The sequence below is a fragment of the Puntigrus tetrazona genome, chromosome 10 (assembly GCF_018831695.1).
Source record: "Puntigrus tetrazona isolate hp1 chromosome 10, ASM1883169v1, whole genome shotgun sequence".
In the NCBI taxonomy this organism is placed as follows: Eukaryota; Metazoa; Chordata; class Actinopteri; order Cypriniformes; family Cyprinidae; genus Puntigrus; species Puntigrus tetrazona.
Genome location: NC_056708.1, coordinates 605,170 through 622,855, shown reverse-complemented (window position 1 = coordinate 622,855; position 17,686 = coordinate 605,170). Strand labels below are relative to the sequence as shown.

General features: G+C 39.3%; 3 protein-coding genes across 8 annotated transcripts in view; 2 read left to right on the top strand and 1 right to left on the bottom strand.

Moving 5' to 3' along the window:
* The first annotated feature begins 706 nt into the window (after positions 1–706).
* Positions 707–5,826, top strand: tctn1 (tectonic family member 1). 2 transcript variants are annotated; one of them, XM_043250892.1, is made up of 12 exons: positions 707–1,039; positions 1,871–2,004; positions 2,913–3,015; positions 3,095–3,207; positions 3,279–3,299; positions 3,380–3,517; positions 3,594–3,719; positions 3,790–3,878; positions 4,523–4,660; positions 4,754–4,907; positions 5,104–5,226; positions 5,507–5,826. In XM_043250892.1, the coding sequence occupies exons 1-12, from the start codon at positions 787–789 to the stop codon at positions 5,651–5,653; spliced, it is 1,539 nt and encodes a 512-aa protein (XP_043106827.1). In that variant the 5' UTR covers positions 707–786; the 3' UTR covers positions 5,654–5,826. The 2 variants fall into 2 exon arrangements, with proteins under 2 accessions (XP_043106827.1, XP_043106826.1); XM_043250891.1 differs by having other exon boundaries at positions 714–1,039; positions 5,095–5,226.
* A 286-nt stretch (positions 5,827–6,112) lies between these two features.
* hvcn1 (hydrogen voltage-gated channel 1) lies at positions 6,113–8,982 on the bottom strand. 3 transcript variants are annotated; one of them, XM_043250893.1, is made up of 6 exons: positions 8,827–8,982; positions 7,656–7,863; positions 7,470–7,574; positions 7,139–7,370; positions 6,751–6,863; positions 6,113–6,665 (listed from the first exon to the last, which is right to left on the bottom strand). In XM_043250893.1, the coding sequence occupies exons 2-6, from the start codon at positions 7,833–7,835 to the stop codon at positions 6,609–6,611; spliced, it is 687 nt and encodes a 228-aa protein (XP_043106828.1). In that variant the 5' UTR covers positions 7,836–7,863; positions 8,827–8,982; the 3' UTR covers positions 6,113–6,608. The 3 variants fall into 3 exon arrangements, with proteins under 3 accessions (XP_043106828.1, XP_043106829.1, XP_043106830.1); XM_043250894.1 differs by having other exon boundaries at positions 8,816–8,958; XM_043250895.1 differs by lacking the exon at positions 8,827–8,982 and adding an exon at positions 8,376–8,529.
* Positions 8,983–11,592: 2,610 nt separating this feature from the next.
* The window catches only part of csgalnact1a (chondroitin sulfate N-acetylgalactosaminyltransferase 1a), a 31,961-nt gene continuing 25,867 nt past the window's right edge, over positions 11,593–17,686 (top strand). The window contains exon 1 of one of the 3 annotated variants that reach the window (XM_043250740.1): positions 11,593–11,764. The gene's annotated coding sequence lies outside the window, so the exon portion shown is untranslated. Of the gene's footprint in view, positions 11,765–11,794; positions 11,814–17,686 lie in introns of those variants that run through there. The other 2 variants (XM_043250742.1, XM_043250741.1) reach the window with 2 other exon arrangements.

Here is a 17,686-nt window from a genome sequence, read left to right as displayed (position 1 = left end):
ATACTTTTAGATGACCTTTGATCTATCTCGTTTATAACATTGATTTAAATAGGATAATAGTAATAAAAAGTAAGAATGTATTCCATTCATCATAATCCACAGCATGAATTGCATTAAACATTATTCCCCATCATGGTTTGTGTAGAACTACATAAAAAAACCTCCCAAAGACCCAAAGTTGATGTAATATTCAAACACTTTTTAAAGATGAAATAATGTTTGTAAATCCAGCAGTGTAATGTCCACAAAACACAGAGACTTATATTAAAAGAGTATAGAAAAGGATTGATATGTAAATAATACCCATTAAAAAAAAAAAAAAATATATATATATATATATATATATATATATATATATATATATATATATATATATATATATATATATATATATATATATATATATATATATATATATATATATATATATATATATATATATATATATATATACATATATATATATATATATATATATATATATATATATATATATATACATATATATATATATATATATATATATATATATATATATATATATATATACATATATATATATATATATATATATATATATATATATATATATATATATATATATATATACACACATATATATTTATTATTATTATTATTATTATTTATTTTATTTTTTTTATGGTTGAAAACTTCAGTCTACGCTGCACATCGCCACAGAATCGAATCTGCTGTGCTGAATTAAAAGTAACAGGATCTCTCAGGCCACACTTCCTGGATACCGATGGCAGCGCGTCGTATCCAAGCATGGCGGCGTGGCGTTGTTTCATTATTTTGATGTATTTAGAGAGCGCGCTTTGCACCGACGACACGAACACTACAGGACACGCTACTATCCCGCTCAGAGACTCAAACAGCACGTCTTCCGGTCGAAACGAGTCGCTTGATTTCACGGATCCGGGACTCAGCGGATCTCCGGAGGATCCCCGGACTCCCGAATCCGTGACGGCTTTCCCGGATCAGACCGAGTCCTCGGGCACGAGCACCGAATCCCCGCGAGGTGAGAACGCCAGAGGAACAACCTACATGTAGCTACGTCACCTGATTTATTTAGAAAAGACGTGTAATTGAGGTCTGTTTGAGAAAATGCGGTTTCAGTGAACATATTAATGATTACAAAGGAGGTGGAGGATTACACACACACACACACACACACACACACACACAGAGAGACAGAGACAGATTTAATCTTTCATAAAGTCAGTGACTGCTGTAAAATATTCCTGTTTTCAGGAGTTTAAGACACAGACTGGGACACATGCTTCTTACTGTTTCCCTGTTTGGGTTTATGTAGTATTTAAGATCTTTATTCCAATGCACTGTCAGTGTTTCCTGTCCAGCTGTGCAGATTTTACAAAACACAGTATCATATACTAAACAGCTTTTTTGTAAAGGTTTTAAATCCGCAATTAACCCCAGAATGATCTCAAAGTATAAAGAGGTATACACCAAAGGTCACGTGATCGGCTTTTAACTATAAACATATAGAGAAGGTGCTCAGTGTCTTACACACACACACACACACACACACACACACACACTCATTAAACTGAAAGATGCAAGAAACATTCATTTAACAGCATTAGATGTAACATAACCCTAATAAATACAATTATTTTATCACAATAATTCTGTTGAAATCCCAGTAATTCTTTACAGTGTAGGAGTGCAGCATGAAGACATGAAGCTTCTATTTTCACCAATAAAATTCAATTTCAGTAGAATTAAGCTCTTAGACCCCCGTTATACTTTATACTACCTTTTAAAGCATTTATGATATGTGTATGAATTAACGCTCAAGCCGTGAAGTTCATCCCCTGTTTCTATTCAGATGAAGAAGGCTTGTTTTCTACACCGGAGGTTCACACGGACTCTCTCGTTGATCGGTTCTTTGGGTTCTTTGGCCGTTCGAACGCGACGACTACATCTCAGAGCCCTGATGCAGGAAATTCTTCAGGATACCGGGTATGACTTCTAACTCTGTTAATATCACTGGAGCCCCTCGGTGCTTGGACAGATTTAATGTTTTGTCCTCTCTGTCAATGTTTAGATTCAAAGAACGTCTGCAGAAGTGTAACTATAATTATATAAAACATTGGATTACTTCCATTTCCCATTTAACATTACTCTTCTGTCAGTGTTTGTGTTAATTGTCTGTGAAAATGATATCCGAAGCACACTCGTTTCCTTCTGACCCCTCAAAGCCTGGCTTTTAAAGGATTATAAATGAGTAAAAATGTGTAAGTCATACAGTTGCTGATGTTTATATGGTGAAGAAGTGAGATGAAGGTATAGTAATGAAGTATAAAGTAAATCTTTATAACTAAATACCAGCTGAAAATAAATATCTGCTAATAATATATGAGCCACAGAACCATCCTGAAGGATGAGACGCAGCTCTCTACAAAACAGGAGTCTGAGGATGACAAAAAAATCTAAATATTGAGAAAATCAAGTTCTTAGCAATGCATATGATTAATGTTTTGTTCTATTTACGGTAGGACACTTACAAAATCTGTTCATGGAACGTGATCTTTACTAAATATCCTAATGATTTTTGGTATAAAAGTGTAGAATTTTGACCCGTATAATGCATCGTTGTCTATTTCTACAAATACACTTGTGCTCCTGACTCACATATAAATGATATTTTAATGATCTGTTTTATGCTCTGCAGGTTTTATTATAATGCAATGCAATATAACGATGACTGAGAGATAAACGAATAAACCGCTCTCAAATTTACGAACGAGTCCTATTTGATACTGGCTTTCAGCATGATCTTTCTGAAAGACGATGCATGGATGATCAGGTGCGCTTTGATCATTTATTAGCCGGTAGGTTTCCTAAGCGCGCGCGTCTTCTGTCTTCAGTATGGAGAAGTCATTGAAACGGTGAATAAGGCTGAAGTGCAGGCTTTCTTCAGCTTTCCTTCCTCTGCAGGAACGGCTCACTGCTTGGACTCAAACCCTGCCGGTAAGAACTGATTATTTAGCCGCTTTAATAGCGACGATCTTCACGCTTTGAGGAACCCTTTCTGTCTGCCGTTGGACAGGTTTTCTGAAGGAGCAGACGAGCAGATGTCTGAGGAGCTTCGACGTGGCGCGGGACTGTGAGACGCTTGGAGCTCTGCGCCTGGAGACTTACGTTGATTTCAGCGTCCGCTCTGTGAGTTCTCCGCCGGTTTGTGAAGAGCTTTATGGATACTGTGCTGTTAACAACTCTTCTTTGTTCTCCAGGTGAAGATCCGGGAAGCGAAGGTAAGCCAGTTTTGCATTCAAAGCACCGACCGTGCAGATAAACCTGAGATAAACCTGAGGTGCTGTGTTTCCCGCCTGAGGTCGTCGGCGTGGAGGTGTCATCCATCACCCTGCAGTCTTTCGAGGGCACTCGGACCCCGGCCGACCCGGCGGACCCCTCCTCATACGCTCCCGTTCTTCTGGAGTCCGTCGGCGTCTGCAACAACGTGGTTCTTCAGGTGTGAGCATAACTCAGAGATATGAGGAGCGCTAGGAATGCTAACCTGTTTAACTGAATCACGGCGTCTATATCAGGTGAAGTACACTTTGAGGTACAGCGACGCCGGGGAGATCCTCAACGCCAGAGCATCGCTTTTGCTGGGAGCCGTTAAAAGCGTCACGGTGCCCATTCAGCAAGAGTTTCAGATCACATTCTTGCAGGTATTTAAATACATTCTTTTTATATTGTAATTATTCCATATGTATTCTTAAATATGGCGTCCGTTGGCAGGATGTCTCTAGCGCAGCGGTGCTGCCGTTCAGTGGTAATCCTGGCTATGTGTCGGGACGACCCCTGATGGCTGGGACAAGAACAGCAGAATATCCTTTAATATTAATAAACAATTACATCATTCATTTTTCATTTGCACAGAACGGTCATTTATTCAGTAATATGCACAACACATGTCCCCTCAGCCGTGTGTTTAGACATATTCCACTAAGTTCAGGCCGAATAAACTTTATTTTGCCATACAGATCCACAAAATTTCCACCTCAATGCTTCGCATATTTTCAAAACCAATCACAATTTGAATTTATGAGTTATACATTTAGCAAATATGTCCTTTGTCCAAGCTGATGTGTATTGGTGTATTTCCAAACATTAAAGCTGCAGTCTGTATTTGTTTTGTGTTCATATGTATATAATAAATCGAGCACACCGTGAATCCATTTTCCAAATGGTGTTTTTAGCGTGAATCACTACGGTAAGGTTTATTAAGACTGCGGAGGAGCACACTTCTGTGTGATTGGTCATAGACACAAACAGAGAGAAGTAGATCCGGCTACAGTGTTCCTCCGCCAGACGCACACAAAAACAAAAAGGTGGTGATAAAGATAACTCTCAGCGTGATTCTGTTTGGTCCCCTGTAGAGTATTTGATAAGCGTGCTGGAGTTTTCATTTCCAGAATAGAATTGAATCATTAAATGCAAAGTCCGTTGCATGCACCTTGACCCGTTCTACTGGGATAGTTCAGTCCGCCGACCCGACAGGATCACTCAGCGTCCTCCAGAGCTCGGCGGATCAGGACTGCTTGTCCGGGGCATCTCGCCGCTCTCCTGTCCTGTTCGGGATCGACGTGGTTTCGGGCTGCACTCTGAAGTGAGAGGACGTTATAATGATTGGTTTTCAGGAATTAGTCCAACAATCATCAAGTATCTACTTTATGTGCGTTCACATCCTCCCTTCCCGTAGGTTGTCTGATGGAGTTAACTGTTCTTTGGTATCTGAAGTCATTTTGTGGGCGTTGAAAGGCCAGAGCTTTCCGGACCATGTAGCCTCGTTCGGGAATTCCTTTCCTCAGAACCCCCTGGACTGGGTTCCCATACAGAACCAGACCACAGCCTTGGTAAACAGCCTGCTTATTATTATGGTCTTTATTAGTGGTGTGAAGAACTGGTGCTGAAGTGAAAGAGAAGTTTAAGTTAGAGGAAATGTTGACATGTAAACTTGGCTGGCGGTCAGAACGATGATGCAAAGCTGATCAGGAAATCTCCCAACGAATGTCTTGCTTCACTCTTTGTATGTTGACCAAGGACACGCAGGCTTGCAGCATACCGCTGTCTTACCATCTCGAAGTCAAATGGACCAAATACGGCTCTCTGGTGAACCCCCAGGCTCAGGTCGTGAGCGTCATGGAAACAGTCATTACTAACAGCAGCAGCTTGGTGAGGGAAACGTACCAGAACATCGTACATGACTTTCAGCAATTATGCAATAGTTGTATTTAGTGAACACGAACTCATTTCTCTTATCAAAGTTAAAATTGGTCAAAGAGGTCAACTTGTAATGTTCTTTTTAACACAGACAACTTAATGGGAGTGTTTCACATCTCTGCTACGAAAGCATGGCTCAGTTTTACTCTCAATTGGCTGTTTTTGGAAAATCATTGCAGATTTATTGAAATATTAGGTAAAGAATTAAGACTGGCACCCGTCTTTGTTTCAGGCCCTTCTCACCAGCGCCGATGGTCTTCTGTCGGTCACGAGCTCCGTGAGTTTTGTGGACGTCTCTGCGTCTGCCAGTCCAGGATTCAGAGTTCCTCCTACAATCGATGCTAAACTACCCTTCGACTTTTTCTTTCCATTCGTATAATGAAATGTATATCTCTTTTGGCAGCAACGTGGAAGGAGGACCACTGTCTCTGTAACCATGTTTCTTTGAAAGTTGTGTCTTACTCGAAGTTTTAGATACTGTGTATTTATTATCTAGTCGTTTTGTATATAATGCACTGGTTCTCATTTAAAAAATAAAGAATATTTTCATACTAAAGGTGCAAAAAACGGTTTATTTGTCACCATGTTTTATCCTGTTAGCTTTACCTAGTCAAAAAACAAAGAGACTGAAGGCTTGATTGAGATTCATTGGCGCGCACATTGAAAAAACATGATTTTTGAGAATTGTTAAAAGGAGTTCTGTTTGTTCATATGTATGCGTGTGTATAGAGTGTGATTTAACTTCTATACAAAGTGAGGAACGAACCAAAACATTTTTAGATTTACTCAAATCTCACTGAAACGTTTAAGAACAAAAAATGCACTCTTGTAAAATCTGTTCACTTTTTTTAACTAGTAGTGAAGTACTACTACTTTTATTAAACCAGTTCATCGGACAGACGGATATGTTGCTCTTAATATTTCATATCTATACAAAATGATATTTATCGCATAGCTTCCAGTTGCTCGAACACATTCACATTTTACAAGAAAACATTAAATATACCCTTCATTGATAAAACAACAACACTGATAGTGATTTTGGAAAATAGTGATTCAGAATAAAAATCAATCAATCATCTATTGAGGCAAGTTTAATATTCCAGTACATATAACCCGGGGAGTTTATAGATTTCCCTTTTTGTATAATTTGACCTACATGAGTCACTGGCTTTAAAAAGCCTCTCCTTTATGTGTTCTGTTATATATCTGCCGGGGAATAAACACATCACAACGTAACATGACCTTCTTCACATTTCATAGGCAATGAACAGACGAGATCGATCTTAAACTCAGCCTCATGTTGTGATGTGTTTAACGAGTAGCGCCGAGCGTCAGAATTCAACGCCGTTCTGTTTCAGGATTGCACAAAGCCTCGCGATTTCTTGATCCTGTTGAAAGATTACATTGAAATCACTATCAATTTAATAATTAATGAAAAGGAATCTTGACCCATGTTTAACCAGAGCTACTCACCATTTTTGTGTTCCGCTCTTGAAGTTCGTTGACTTGATGAACAAGTTTTTCATTAATCTCCTTCACTTTCTGAACCTTGTGATGGGCACGATTTTTCACAGACACTATGATCCCTATAAGAGCAAACAAGTATTAAGAATGGAGATTAGAGGACGGTGCAACAGATTTTTAGTGATAATAAACATACAGGTAATAAGTAAAATAGACCAAGTACCGAACCTTGGTGAACCCCCAGGTTCCAGAACTTTTTTCATGCACTAAATATCAATAAACAGTTTTATATATTTTACCGAACGTTTTGCCTTGATTGCACATTTGGTGTGTTTATTTGTCTTCATGAAACAATTCACGTACACAGTATTTTTTTTCCCCAAAATAGTTCCCGTACCATTTATGATCCTGGCCACTCTCCACAACCGGAGCAAGATCAGAAGCCCCATGGCATCAAATGCATCTTCCTTCGAGATATACACAATGTCCAGGATGAAAGACACCACCACCACGATGCCGTCAAACACCTCAAACTTATGGTGGAGGAATTCTAATCCATAGGCGTAAATCTTTCCAGACAGCTCCACCATGAAGAAGGTGAGAAGGGCGAGGCTGAGATAGTGGAATACCTAGAATAACGGCAGGAACATTTGGATACAGGACAACCGCGGGAGAATCGCTGACATGCGGTGTGTGGTGTGTCAACAGAAAGGTTTTCGCTGACTCACCTGCGGAGCGATTCTGTGATGATCTGCTTGAATGATAGACAAGTCGATCAGCAGCTCGCACAGAACGAAAATGGCATCCAAGACGACCAAGCAAACAACGACGATCTAATCAACGAAATAAGAGTTGCCGGTTATTGTCTTGTAAAGGGCTCTCTCCATCCAGATCCTCATCCGTGCAGGTTGTACCTGGAACCTCTCAGTGCTGTAGAGGCGGCGGAGCGAGTCCCTGAAGCTGACCTGCCCCAGGTGTGGTCCGGTGGCCAGCTCCAGGTCTTCACTGGCGTCGTGCGGCTCCTCGTCGTGCCACGGAGACGCGCTGTTCTGCTGATCACCCACCGCCGTGAAATGCCTCAGAAAACGGGACATTTTTCCCCGGGGTCACATGAGCCGAGCGCTGGAAGAAAACATCATCATGCAAAAGTTGTGACCGTCTTAAATTATGGCGAGCTTTCATCATGAAGACTGGGGCTAGTTGTCACACGCCAGTAAACATTTCTCAGGGCATTTAGTCAAGTAAATTTATGCATAGGCACATAACATTTAATGATAACACTATAACAAGAAACACCAGTTCACTGACCAATAGCAGGCATGGGTTATACACGTCATACTGAACCAGCTATTAAAGACACCAACAGGCTTCATTTACAAGATCTCAACATTAAAACACGTAAACGGTGTAATCCTAAAGAAACTGCATTAAAACAGTCAACCGCAGAAATAACTAAAATCCTGAGAACAACGTATTGGTTCAAATCTTTGATTCTTGTTTTATGGTGAAGAAACAAGGTGATGATGACCTTCTGAAATTATACTTTGGATGAAAGAAATGAGAGGCAAAACACATAAAGGTTAATCTAATAACGAAAAGACACTTTAAACGGACTAATATTCTAGTATTTTTACCTTGTGTACAAAGTCTTGCACGCCACTATCTACAATAAAATAAAAAGTAAAGTCTTGAACGGAGATCTTGAGTAAAGAAACCACGGCAAACGCTTTATTCACCCTCTGACTCAAACACACACCTGTTTAAAGTCAGTCTAAAGAGAGTTGTGTGACAGGATCTACACTGACTCTTCATCCGTGACTTCAGCTCAGCTCGTGATTTCCTGCAACATCTGATCTTACAAGCCAGCGATCTCTCTCTCTCACACACACACACACACACACACACACACACACACACACACACACTTCAGAGAAAACCCAACGAGTCAATGTAAGACAGTCCTAAAAGCAGCTGCTCTGATCGCGTGATTCGGTGCCACCGATGCTTTTTGGGTCGTTTCAGAGGTCTCTCTGATGTTTAAAAGACGCGAAACGACTCTTTATCTGTTCTTTACCTGTTCTTTACCTGTTCTGTGGAGGAAGCCGTGTCTCTGGAGGCAAGCGGTCTCGGCTTTTGGGAGCAGCTATCCGAATTCTGTGAAAACTTTGACCCTAAACTCCGCCTCTCCTCCAGATCTGAACGTGATCCTCTGCACAGGATGCAGCTCGAAGGAAGTGACATGGAAATCTTTCCCACGGGACTGTGCGCGAGGCAGAAGATGAGAGATTGTTTTTAATAGCGAAATGGAAATGTAGTTACTTCTGAAAGATAGATCGACATGCAAACAGTATTTATCAACGAGCATATCGGGATAAAAGGTCCTCCATTACAGTTTGGATGTCAGTTACTGTACTGAAATACAGAAATTGCATGCCATATATGCTTGGATCAACCATTTTGCATTTAAACGACATTGTGAGTAACGTGGTAAAACCGCAAAGCAATCGCAATTAGTTCAGAAGAATGAGAAACTGAGGTGGTTTTGAAAATGTAGTTTCTGATCTGAGAAATGCACCAAAGCCACTGAGAAAAACTGCAAGGCATTTGTTTGTATTCATATGGTTTTCAGTCTGGCTGCAGTTTTTGGTGTATTTTTATGATGCCGTCCTTCATTGTGGAGCACTTTGGTCAGTCTTGTGGCTGTTGTAAACGTGCTATATAAATAAAATAAACTTGAGACCAGACAAAGATCGGTAGAGAATACATTCAACGGAACACACACACACACTCACACACACTCCTGAGATCAGGCTGTCCTGAAAAATTGAGCAACCGTAAAGGTGTCCTTTTAGGAGAAATGACGTGGAGGACGATGACCCAAAGAACCACACACAGAGAAAATGGCTCAAACCCAAAGTAACGTGTGTGTTCCTGACGTTCAGTCGTGGAGAGCACATCCGTGTTTGTTCAAAACCAGAGTGCATTTTATTCTACTCAACACAAAGAAGACGCTTTGAAAGCTAAGCAGGGTTCCTCTCTGAAAATGCCACGGCTCCCGTAGCTCACATTTTCTTACAAACACAACGACTGGATCAAGCAACATAAATTAGCCAGTTCTGTGGTTGACCTTTGAAACCTTTTACGGCCTGTCAACATTAGGCTGAGCCTCGGCGTTCGCTCTGTACCTCCAGGATGGCCTGCTGTACTGAGCATGAGATATATTAGATATATTACATATATTACAGGCTGCGTGACAGAAACGTCAATCAAGTAACACTGGAGCTAAAAAAACACAGAAACTCCAACCCAAACAGTAACGGGCCGCACGGATGTCTACATGTTTGCGTATTTCTGCATATATATATCCTAAAATACACACAAAAGGTTATCTGAAATAAAAAGTGTTTATCTAGAATAATTTAATGTCACTCAAAAAAGTTTATGGATGAAAATATGTAACTTTTTCTGGCCGCTAGGTGGCGCTGTTTGATTGAAAGAAAAGTGAATGAAGAACTTTTCACTGCTGTTCTGCACATTGTTTCCAGTTTAATCAGAGAGCATGAAAACCACAGGTCATACTTATTTTGCTGCCAGCTATTTGCTTTATAAATACAGGTCTATCTACAGATTAGTCCAAGAAAGCGCTAGCATCTTGATCCAGAGTAAAACCCAGACTGAACCTGAACGGCGTGGCATGAATAGACCGGACTGTTCTTTCAGGTATGAATAGAGCAGATACAGAGCGGTCCAGACAGATCTCCTATTAGACTACATGATAGGAATCATTTCATAAACAGTGCATTTTGTTTAATCTTTAATATATGGAGAAAAAAGGATACTCCACACAGAAGTGTAATTTCTCTTCATGTTTACTCTCATGTTCTCCCAAATGCATGACTTTCTTTCTTCTGTAGAATATAATGGTAATTTTGCCCCAAAAATGTGCAATATCATGCTTCAAAAACCACACAAGACGAGCATGATGTAACTAATACAAGAAAAGCACCACTATTTCAGCTGAAACTTTGGACTCTGGGCCTGGAGTCAGAACACGACCACCCTGTGAAAGACACGCAGTCAAGGAATGATGTTGAAGCCAAATCACTATAAAATTAAGCGGAATAATCCTCGTCTGGAGCTAAGTATTTAACAGCAGCTTTCTTTCCGACTTCCTTCTTTCAAAGTCTGCATGAGAAAACGCGGAGAACTATAGAATTTCCCCCCCGCGAAAATCCGTTCTCGGGAAAGAGCGTATAAATGCCACGCCGAATAAAAACGTGAGTCTGATACGAGTCTGAGATGTGTGTGGCACGCGCCGGGGATGCGGATCAGCCGTGTTCAGATGTGACCACACGTGAATCAGTTTCACTCAGACCCGAAACAATCATGGGTTTATAATAGTAAAACGGGTCTTTTAAACATCTGTAGGCCACATTTTCTACCACCAATACCGCATAGTTAGTGCAGCAAACCCGTGGTTAGTTAGTGGTCGCCGTAGTTTATTAATAACCACCCCCTGATTCTCTTAAAGGACGCTGCTGCAGAAGTTTGACGCGTAACAGCGCTTTCATTAGTGGAGAAGATCGCCGGTTCACTTTCTTCTCGATGAAGCCTCTCTCTCTCTCTCTCTCTCTCTCTCTCTCTCTCTCTCTCTCTCTCTCTCTCTCTCTCTCTCTCTCTCTCTCTCTGTCTCTCTCTCTCTGTCTCTCTCTCTCTCTCTCTCTCTCTCTCTCTCTCTCTCTCTCTCTCTCTGTCTCTCTCTCTCTCTCTCTCTCTCTCTCTCTCTCTCTCTCTCTCTCTCTCTCTCTCTCTCTCTCTCTCTCTCTCTTTCTAAAAGCGCGCCTCTCCTCCGGAGCAGGTAACAACGCCGCCTTTATGAGTCGCTGGAGGCGGAGGCAGCTCCGGGGAGGGCTGGACCGGGGGATCCGGTTTCACCGGGACTGAAACGCAGCGGCTCGCCGCTCCTCCGCTCACTCTCCGCCGCGTCTGACGCTCCTCACGTCTCCGCTGCTCCGGGATGCCGGTAAGACACCAGACACCGACTACAAGCCACCGCTTCATACCATCAGCCTGTCAGTCATTCTTTAATTCTCTTATGAACAGTTCTTGAATGGTAGGCTGTGTGTGTGTGTGTGTGTGTGTGTGTATTTACATGTGTGTGTATTTACGTATGTGTATATATATATATATATATATATATATATATATATATATATATATATATATATAGAGAGGAGTGCTAGTCGTCACACGAGGAAGTCGTTGCAAGGATTGCATGTTAAGACATGAGTCCAAAGTCCACTTGTTTTCGTTAGTTTTAATAGTTGCTTTAAAAATGAGCTTTTTTATAGTCCTCATATTTGTTTTTTGGTATCCGTAAACAAACCAGGACAATGAAACACACAGGGGACATTCAGACGATGTTTCATTGCTGTTTTAATGGATCTGTAAAGCCTGGTGAGGACTAACCCCACACAGAGAGAACCACTACAGGATCAATACTGGAGCTTTCTTCCGGGGAGATAACGGTGGAAGTGTGCTTTTTGGTAGCCGAGTGCACGCGACTGAACAGAAAGTGCCTTTCAAACACTGAATGTTGACTTGTTCAGGAGCGAGTTTGTTCAGGCGAGGTTTGGAGAGTCTTGGCAGATCATTCAGACGTCTCAGGAACTTACCCAAGTCAAGTACATTCAGCACACTGTTCACAGACTCCAGTGTTTTGATCAAAAATACAGTAAAAGCAGCTACTATTTTGCTCCTGAAATCATTCTGATATACTGACTTACTGCTCAAGAAACATTTCTAAGATAATGAATGCTCTTCTTTCGTTATTCTTTGAAGAGTAAATGTTGTCTGAATCATCCTTTATGATGGCATCCTCGCTGAATAAAAGTCTTAGTTTGATTAAAACATAAGCAGATCTCACAGCCCTCCTGCTTTCAGACAGAGGAGAGGAGCTGATCCAGCATCTTCTTGTGTTCTGCACGCTCTCAAGAAGTCGGAGCTGGTTTGATCGGATCTGCTCTGGAAAGGAAACGCAACTTAAAACATCCCTTGGGACGAGCAGCGTTTCTTTAACAGTTGCTTCCTCCTCGCTAACAGAATGAAGGTTGCTGCTCAAAGCATGGCATGCAACGTTAGTTAAAGTCTAGACCTTGAACAATGTCGGCTTTAAATCAAAACTCAATGCCTGCTCTCTGATTCTGTCATTTTTTCCATGCTTCCTTCGAGCTCATTAATATGATCCGCTGTGTGGTGGTCTGGGTTTGCTGTGGTCTGGAGGTGTTTATTATACAGTATGCGGCAGTGAAACAGATCAGCGCTAATTCCCTCACAATACCGGCATGCAAATTCAAAGGCTTATCTAAAGCTTCTAATCTAAATGGAGGCTGAAGGTGAAAGAGGAATCATACGTAATAAGACTGACTCGGGCAGCGATGTGAGCCGGGGGAAAAAGGGCTGTTTGTCCAAATAATGGCAGACGGGCAGAGTATTCATTTTATTCACAGTCACGGCAGGAATTATTATTTAAACAACTTTATAATTCAATATAAGCCAAAAAACAGTTTGTCTGTTCTGAGCATTAACCCCAGAAGTGTGGGATATATATAACCTGGTGACTCTGAGAGGAGAAGAGAGAACGAGGTTGGTTTTCTTCTTCAGAATTGCGAGAATTTTGAAATATAAGCCTTTTTAATTATCATTTTCTTCCCTGGCTTCTATAGACCATCACTGTTCACACTGAAATGAGATTATATTACTTTGTTCAAATGAATGAAAATGTATATATATATATATCATGCTGTGGTTTAGAACGAAGGAGCACTCGTTATTAATAACTTGAACAAAGATCAACAAAAAGCACACGCATCTAAGGATGAAGACCGGACCGACTGAACCGAAACAAACTGGGCTTTTAAACACGAGGCAATTGACCCAAATTAACAAAACACACCTGAACATAATGAGACAATTAACAAAGACAGAGCACACGAGTCTAAATACTTCACTATATATATATTTATTTATGTATTTTAGTGCTCTCAAACTATTCTTATCCAAAATAAAAGGTTTTATTTACATTATTTATATATATATATATATATATATATATATATATATATATATATATATATATATATATATATATATATATATATATATATATATATATATATATATATATATATATATATATATATATATATATATATATATATATATATATATATATATATATATATATATATATATATATATATATATATATATATATATATATATATATATATATATATATATATATATATATATATATATGCTGATAATAATAAAAATATTTTTTTACTCTAAAAATGTTTTAAATTGAGAAAATCTGTTTACATTTTACCATTTATACTTTTTCTAAGAACTGACTGAGAACGCATGCTGTATTTTTCCGTGATTGTGTGCAGCATGCTCTGGAAGCGTCCTGATATTTCTCTCTGGGTCTGGATGTCTCCTCATTGCTATGGTGAGAGGTGTCCTCAGCTTTGATTTCTATGGCAGTCCTGCTGTTTTGGGCTGAAAGAAGCATTTGCTCAATGCAGGCTTGCCACAAAGCCTTTATACAGAGGAGAAAATTAAAAAACAGCCCGACGCGTTACACTGCATTGCTCGTAAAAATTATATTTAGCTTCTATTAATGTGAAAGAAAGCCTTTGTGGGAATTTTTGATTTAGCAACATTCAACAATAAAGAGTTCAGACGGTAGTTTTATTACGTTTAAAAGGACCGTCTTCTGTGAAAAAAAAAGGAAATCAAACCAATTTGAACCCATCGACTTCCTCGATACAGACAAAAAAAAGAGATAAAATATTTATACATATTAAAAAAATACAACCATAACACTTATACATATAATACATTATAAAGGTATTCTTAAGGCATTACAATGAATACATAATGCATTATAAATAATATGTTGTATTATCTCATGAATATTCATAAGAGCTGTTTTAATGCGTTATAATATTTACTTATTTATGTATTTGACACTGATAACACACAGTGAACATGATTCATCAACTTAAGTTACAATGGATCATATTTCTCAGTTGCATTATATGTCTCATAATAATAATAATAACAATGCAAACTTTTCTCAAACAGCCATAAGATCAGCTATCAGATCATGTCTTTGTAAATCAGTCTGATGTTACTCTTTAAACAGCTGTTGATGAGTAACTCTAGTAGCTGCATGTTAGCTAGCCTAGTGTTCTGCTAAGTGCATGCTAACACTTTATTTTGACAGTTTCTCAACAGACAGACCGAGTATAGGACACTTTGAAGTATGTGAACATTCTACTAATACTCTTAGGTTTATATAAGAACCATTGCCTTTTTTTCAGTCGAAGGTATTAGCTAGCTCGCATTAGCCTCATATTAGCCTCACAGGAAACACTCAAATAACACTCACAAGATGATGAGCAGCTCTTAAACAACCCCAAGATATGATATAGTCCATTATAAACGAAGCAGAATAATAGGGTTTAGTTTAAATGTAACACGGTGTTCAGTGCGTTATAAATAATCATACTCTTAAAGGTAATAATCACAAATCCATAAATATTATAATGTATTATAAATACAGGCTTCATAAAAAGGTGTGAACTGTCCCTTTAAATGCCTGTTTATTTTTGTCAATGAGCGCTAGATCGAGTGCTAGATAGCAATGCATTGTGGGATACAGTGTTGCACACATCACTGCATGCAATGCACACTGAACTCAGTTTTAGTTACAGTATATTGTAAATACTCCACGGGCATCTAGACTCTAGAGAGTGGAATGATCCGTGCTGGATCTGTCCTCTGAATCAACGACAGATCAAGACTTGAGAACAGTTCTTATAAACAAGGGCCCTTCAATTTGCGGCTCAGATGTGGGACTGTAGTGTGTGTTTACTGGCTACGTGGTGAACCATAATCTGTCAGCATTCATTCTACACACTTAAATACATATTTTAACGATGCATTCTTCCATACACCAAACTAATTGGATATTATGCATATAGCAATCTGCTGTATGCAGTATTAAAACAAGTCTGTCCTTCAAAGTGTCCTCTAATTTTCGTGTTTTGAGGACGTATTCATGTTTTTTGAGGCGTTAAATGTGAAGGGGATGAATCAGGAGGCAGCTGCAGCCGGGTCTCGGGAAGCTTGAATATTTAGTGGTGTGTTTGTAAAGTGATTTGTTGTGTGTTGTGTACAGAAGGAGTATGAATGGTGGTGGTTGAGAAGAGTTTAAGGACAGGGCTGGGTGCGAGATGAAATTAAATCAGAGTTTGTATTCCTGACTCAGATCCCCGGGTCTCATTGGTGCATGCTGTTCTGAAGAAAAACAATGTTTGTGTTCACCAACGTCTGAACTGACTTTTCCACCGACGTCATCCGCCCCTTTCCTCCAAATACCTGTCAAACAGGCTCTGTTTCAAAACGTACGTTTCCTTTCTGTCTGTAGGCTTTCAAGACAACATCCTTAGTGAAAATCAGCCGTTCCCAGGAAACAGCTGTGACTTGGCATTGCGTGGCTAGGGCTCTGATAAATCTAAAAATACATAGCACAGAATTACTAGAGAAAATAGTCAATTTAGTAATTAGACCCTTGGTTAGAACTATTTTGTGAGTATTTGGTTTTTAATGACTAGCAAGTTCATGCGGCAACCCAAAATCTTTTGGACTAAGTGTGGGTTGAAATCGTCGACTGAAACAGTGACGTTAAATTAGTTCTCTCTAGACACGGTTTAACGGGTTTAGGATACGTTTCATTCACACAGTGACCTACAAAAGGTCAGCAATGTGTAGCATGACGACAAAAAAGATGACAAAAAAAATCTGTTATTAATTACAAACCAAACTGTATTTACATGTATATATTTATATGCAAATAATATCATATATGAATATATTTAATCTCTAACTTTTTTCATGCAGTATATACATGCGTGTGGGTATGTATATATACTTTATAAACAAAATGTGGTATGATAGATGCTGCTGAGCTACTAATGAAACACTCCAATAACCAGGCTGTAAAACATAACATGCTAAAATATAGGATACAACTGAATTATACAGCACAATTCTGTAGGCTATCTGTAGGCTAAGATTTTTGAAATTTAGAAATAGCATGTTGCTAAGCTAACAACACAATATAACTAAATGAGCACATTGTTGGGTAAGATTAAACTTTCTTTTTTATCAAAACATTTGGACATATGACAAGCTGTCTGAACCAGTTGAACCCATATCGTCCAGCTGCATCAGTATTGTCCGACTGAATCAGTATTATCTAAATGAATCAATATTGTCCAACTGAATCAGTATTTTCCAACTGAATCAGTATTGTCCAACTGAATCAGTATTATCTAAATGAATCACTATTGTCCAACTGAATCAGTATTGTCCAACTGAATCAGTATTATCTAAATGAATCAATATTGTCCAACTGAATCAGTATTATCTAAATGAATCACTATTGTCCAACTGAATCAATATTGTCCAACTGAATCAGTATTGTCCAACTGAATCATTATTGTCCAAATGAATCAGTATTGTCCAAATGAATCAATTCCTGGTAAAAACAAAGACTCACACTACGTTTTTGCTCTCAGTACACATCGTTTTTCACTCAGAAGTGTGTCAGAAACAGCAGTAAATTGGGTTGAACACAGTGTCCTGTGGATTTTAAAGGCAGGACATATGGTAGGTATGATCTGGGTCGCACATGAGGAGATCTAACTTAATTAAGGGGAATGAGGATCACCTGAGGCCCAGGAGGACATCAAAGAGGCCTTTCTCTCTCTTCTGCTCTGTTTCTCTCTCTTTAACTCTCCCACATTCCCGGTGTCTCCACGTTGTTTTGCGTGAACCGGCCGTGAGCAACACCTGGAACAGTTTTCTGTGA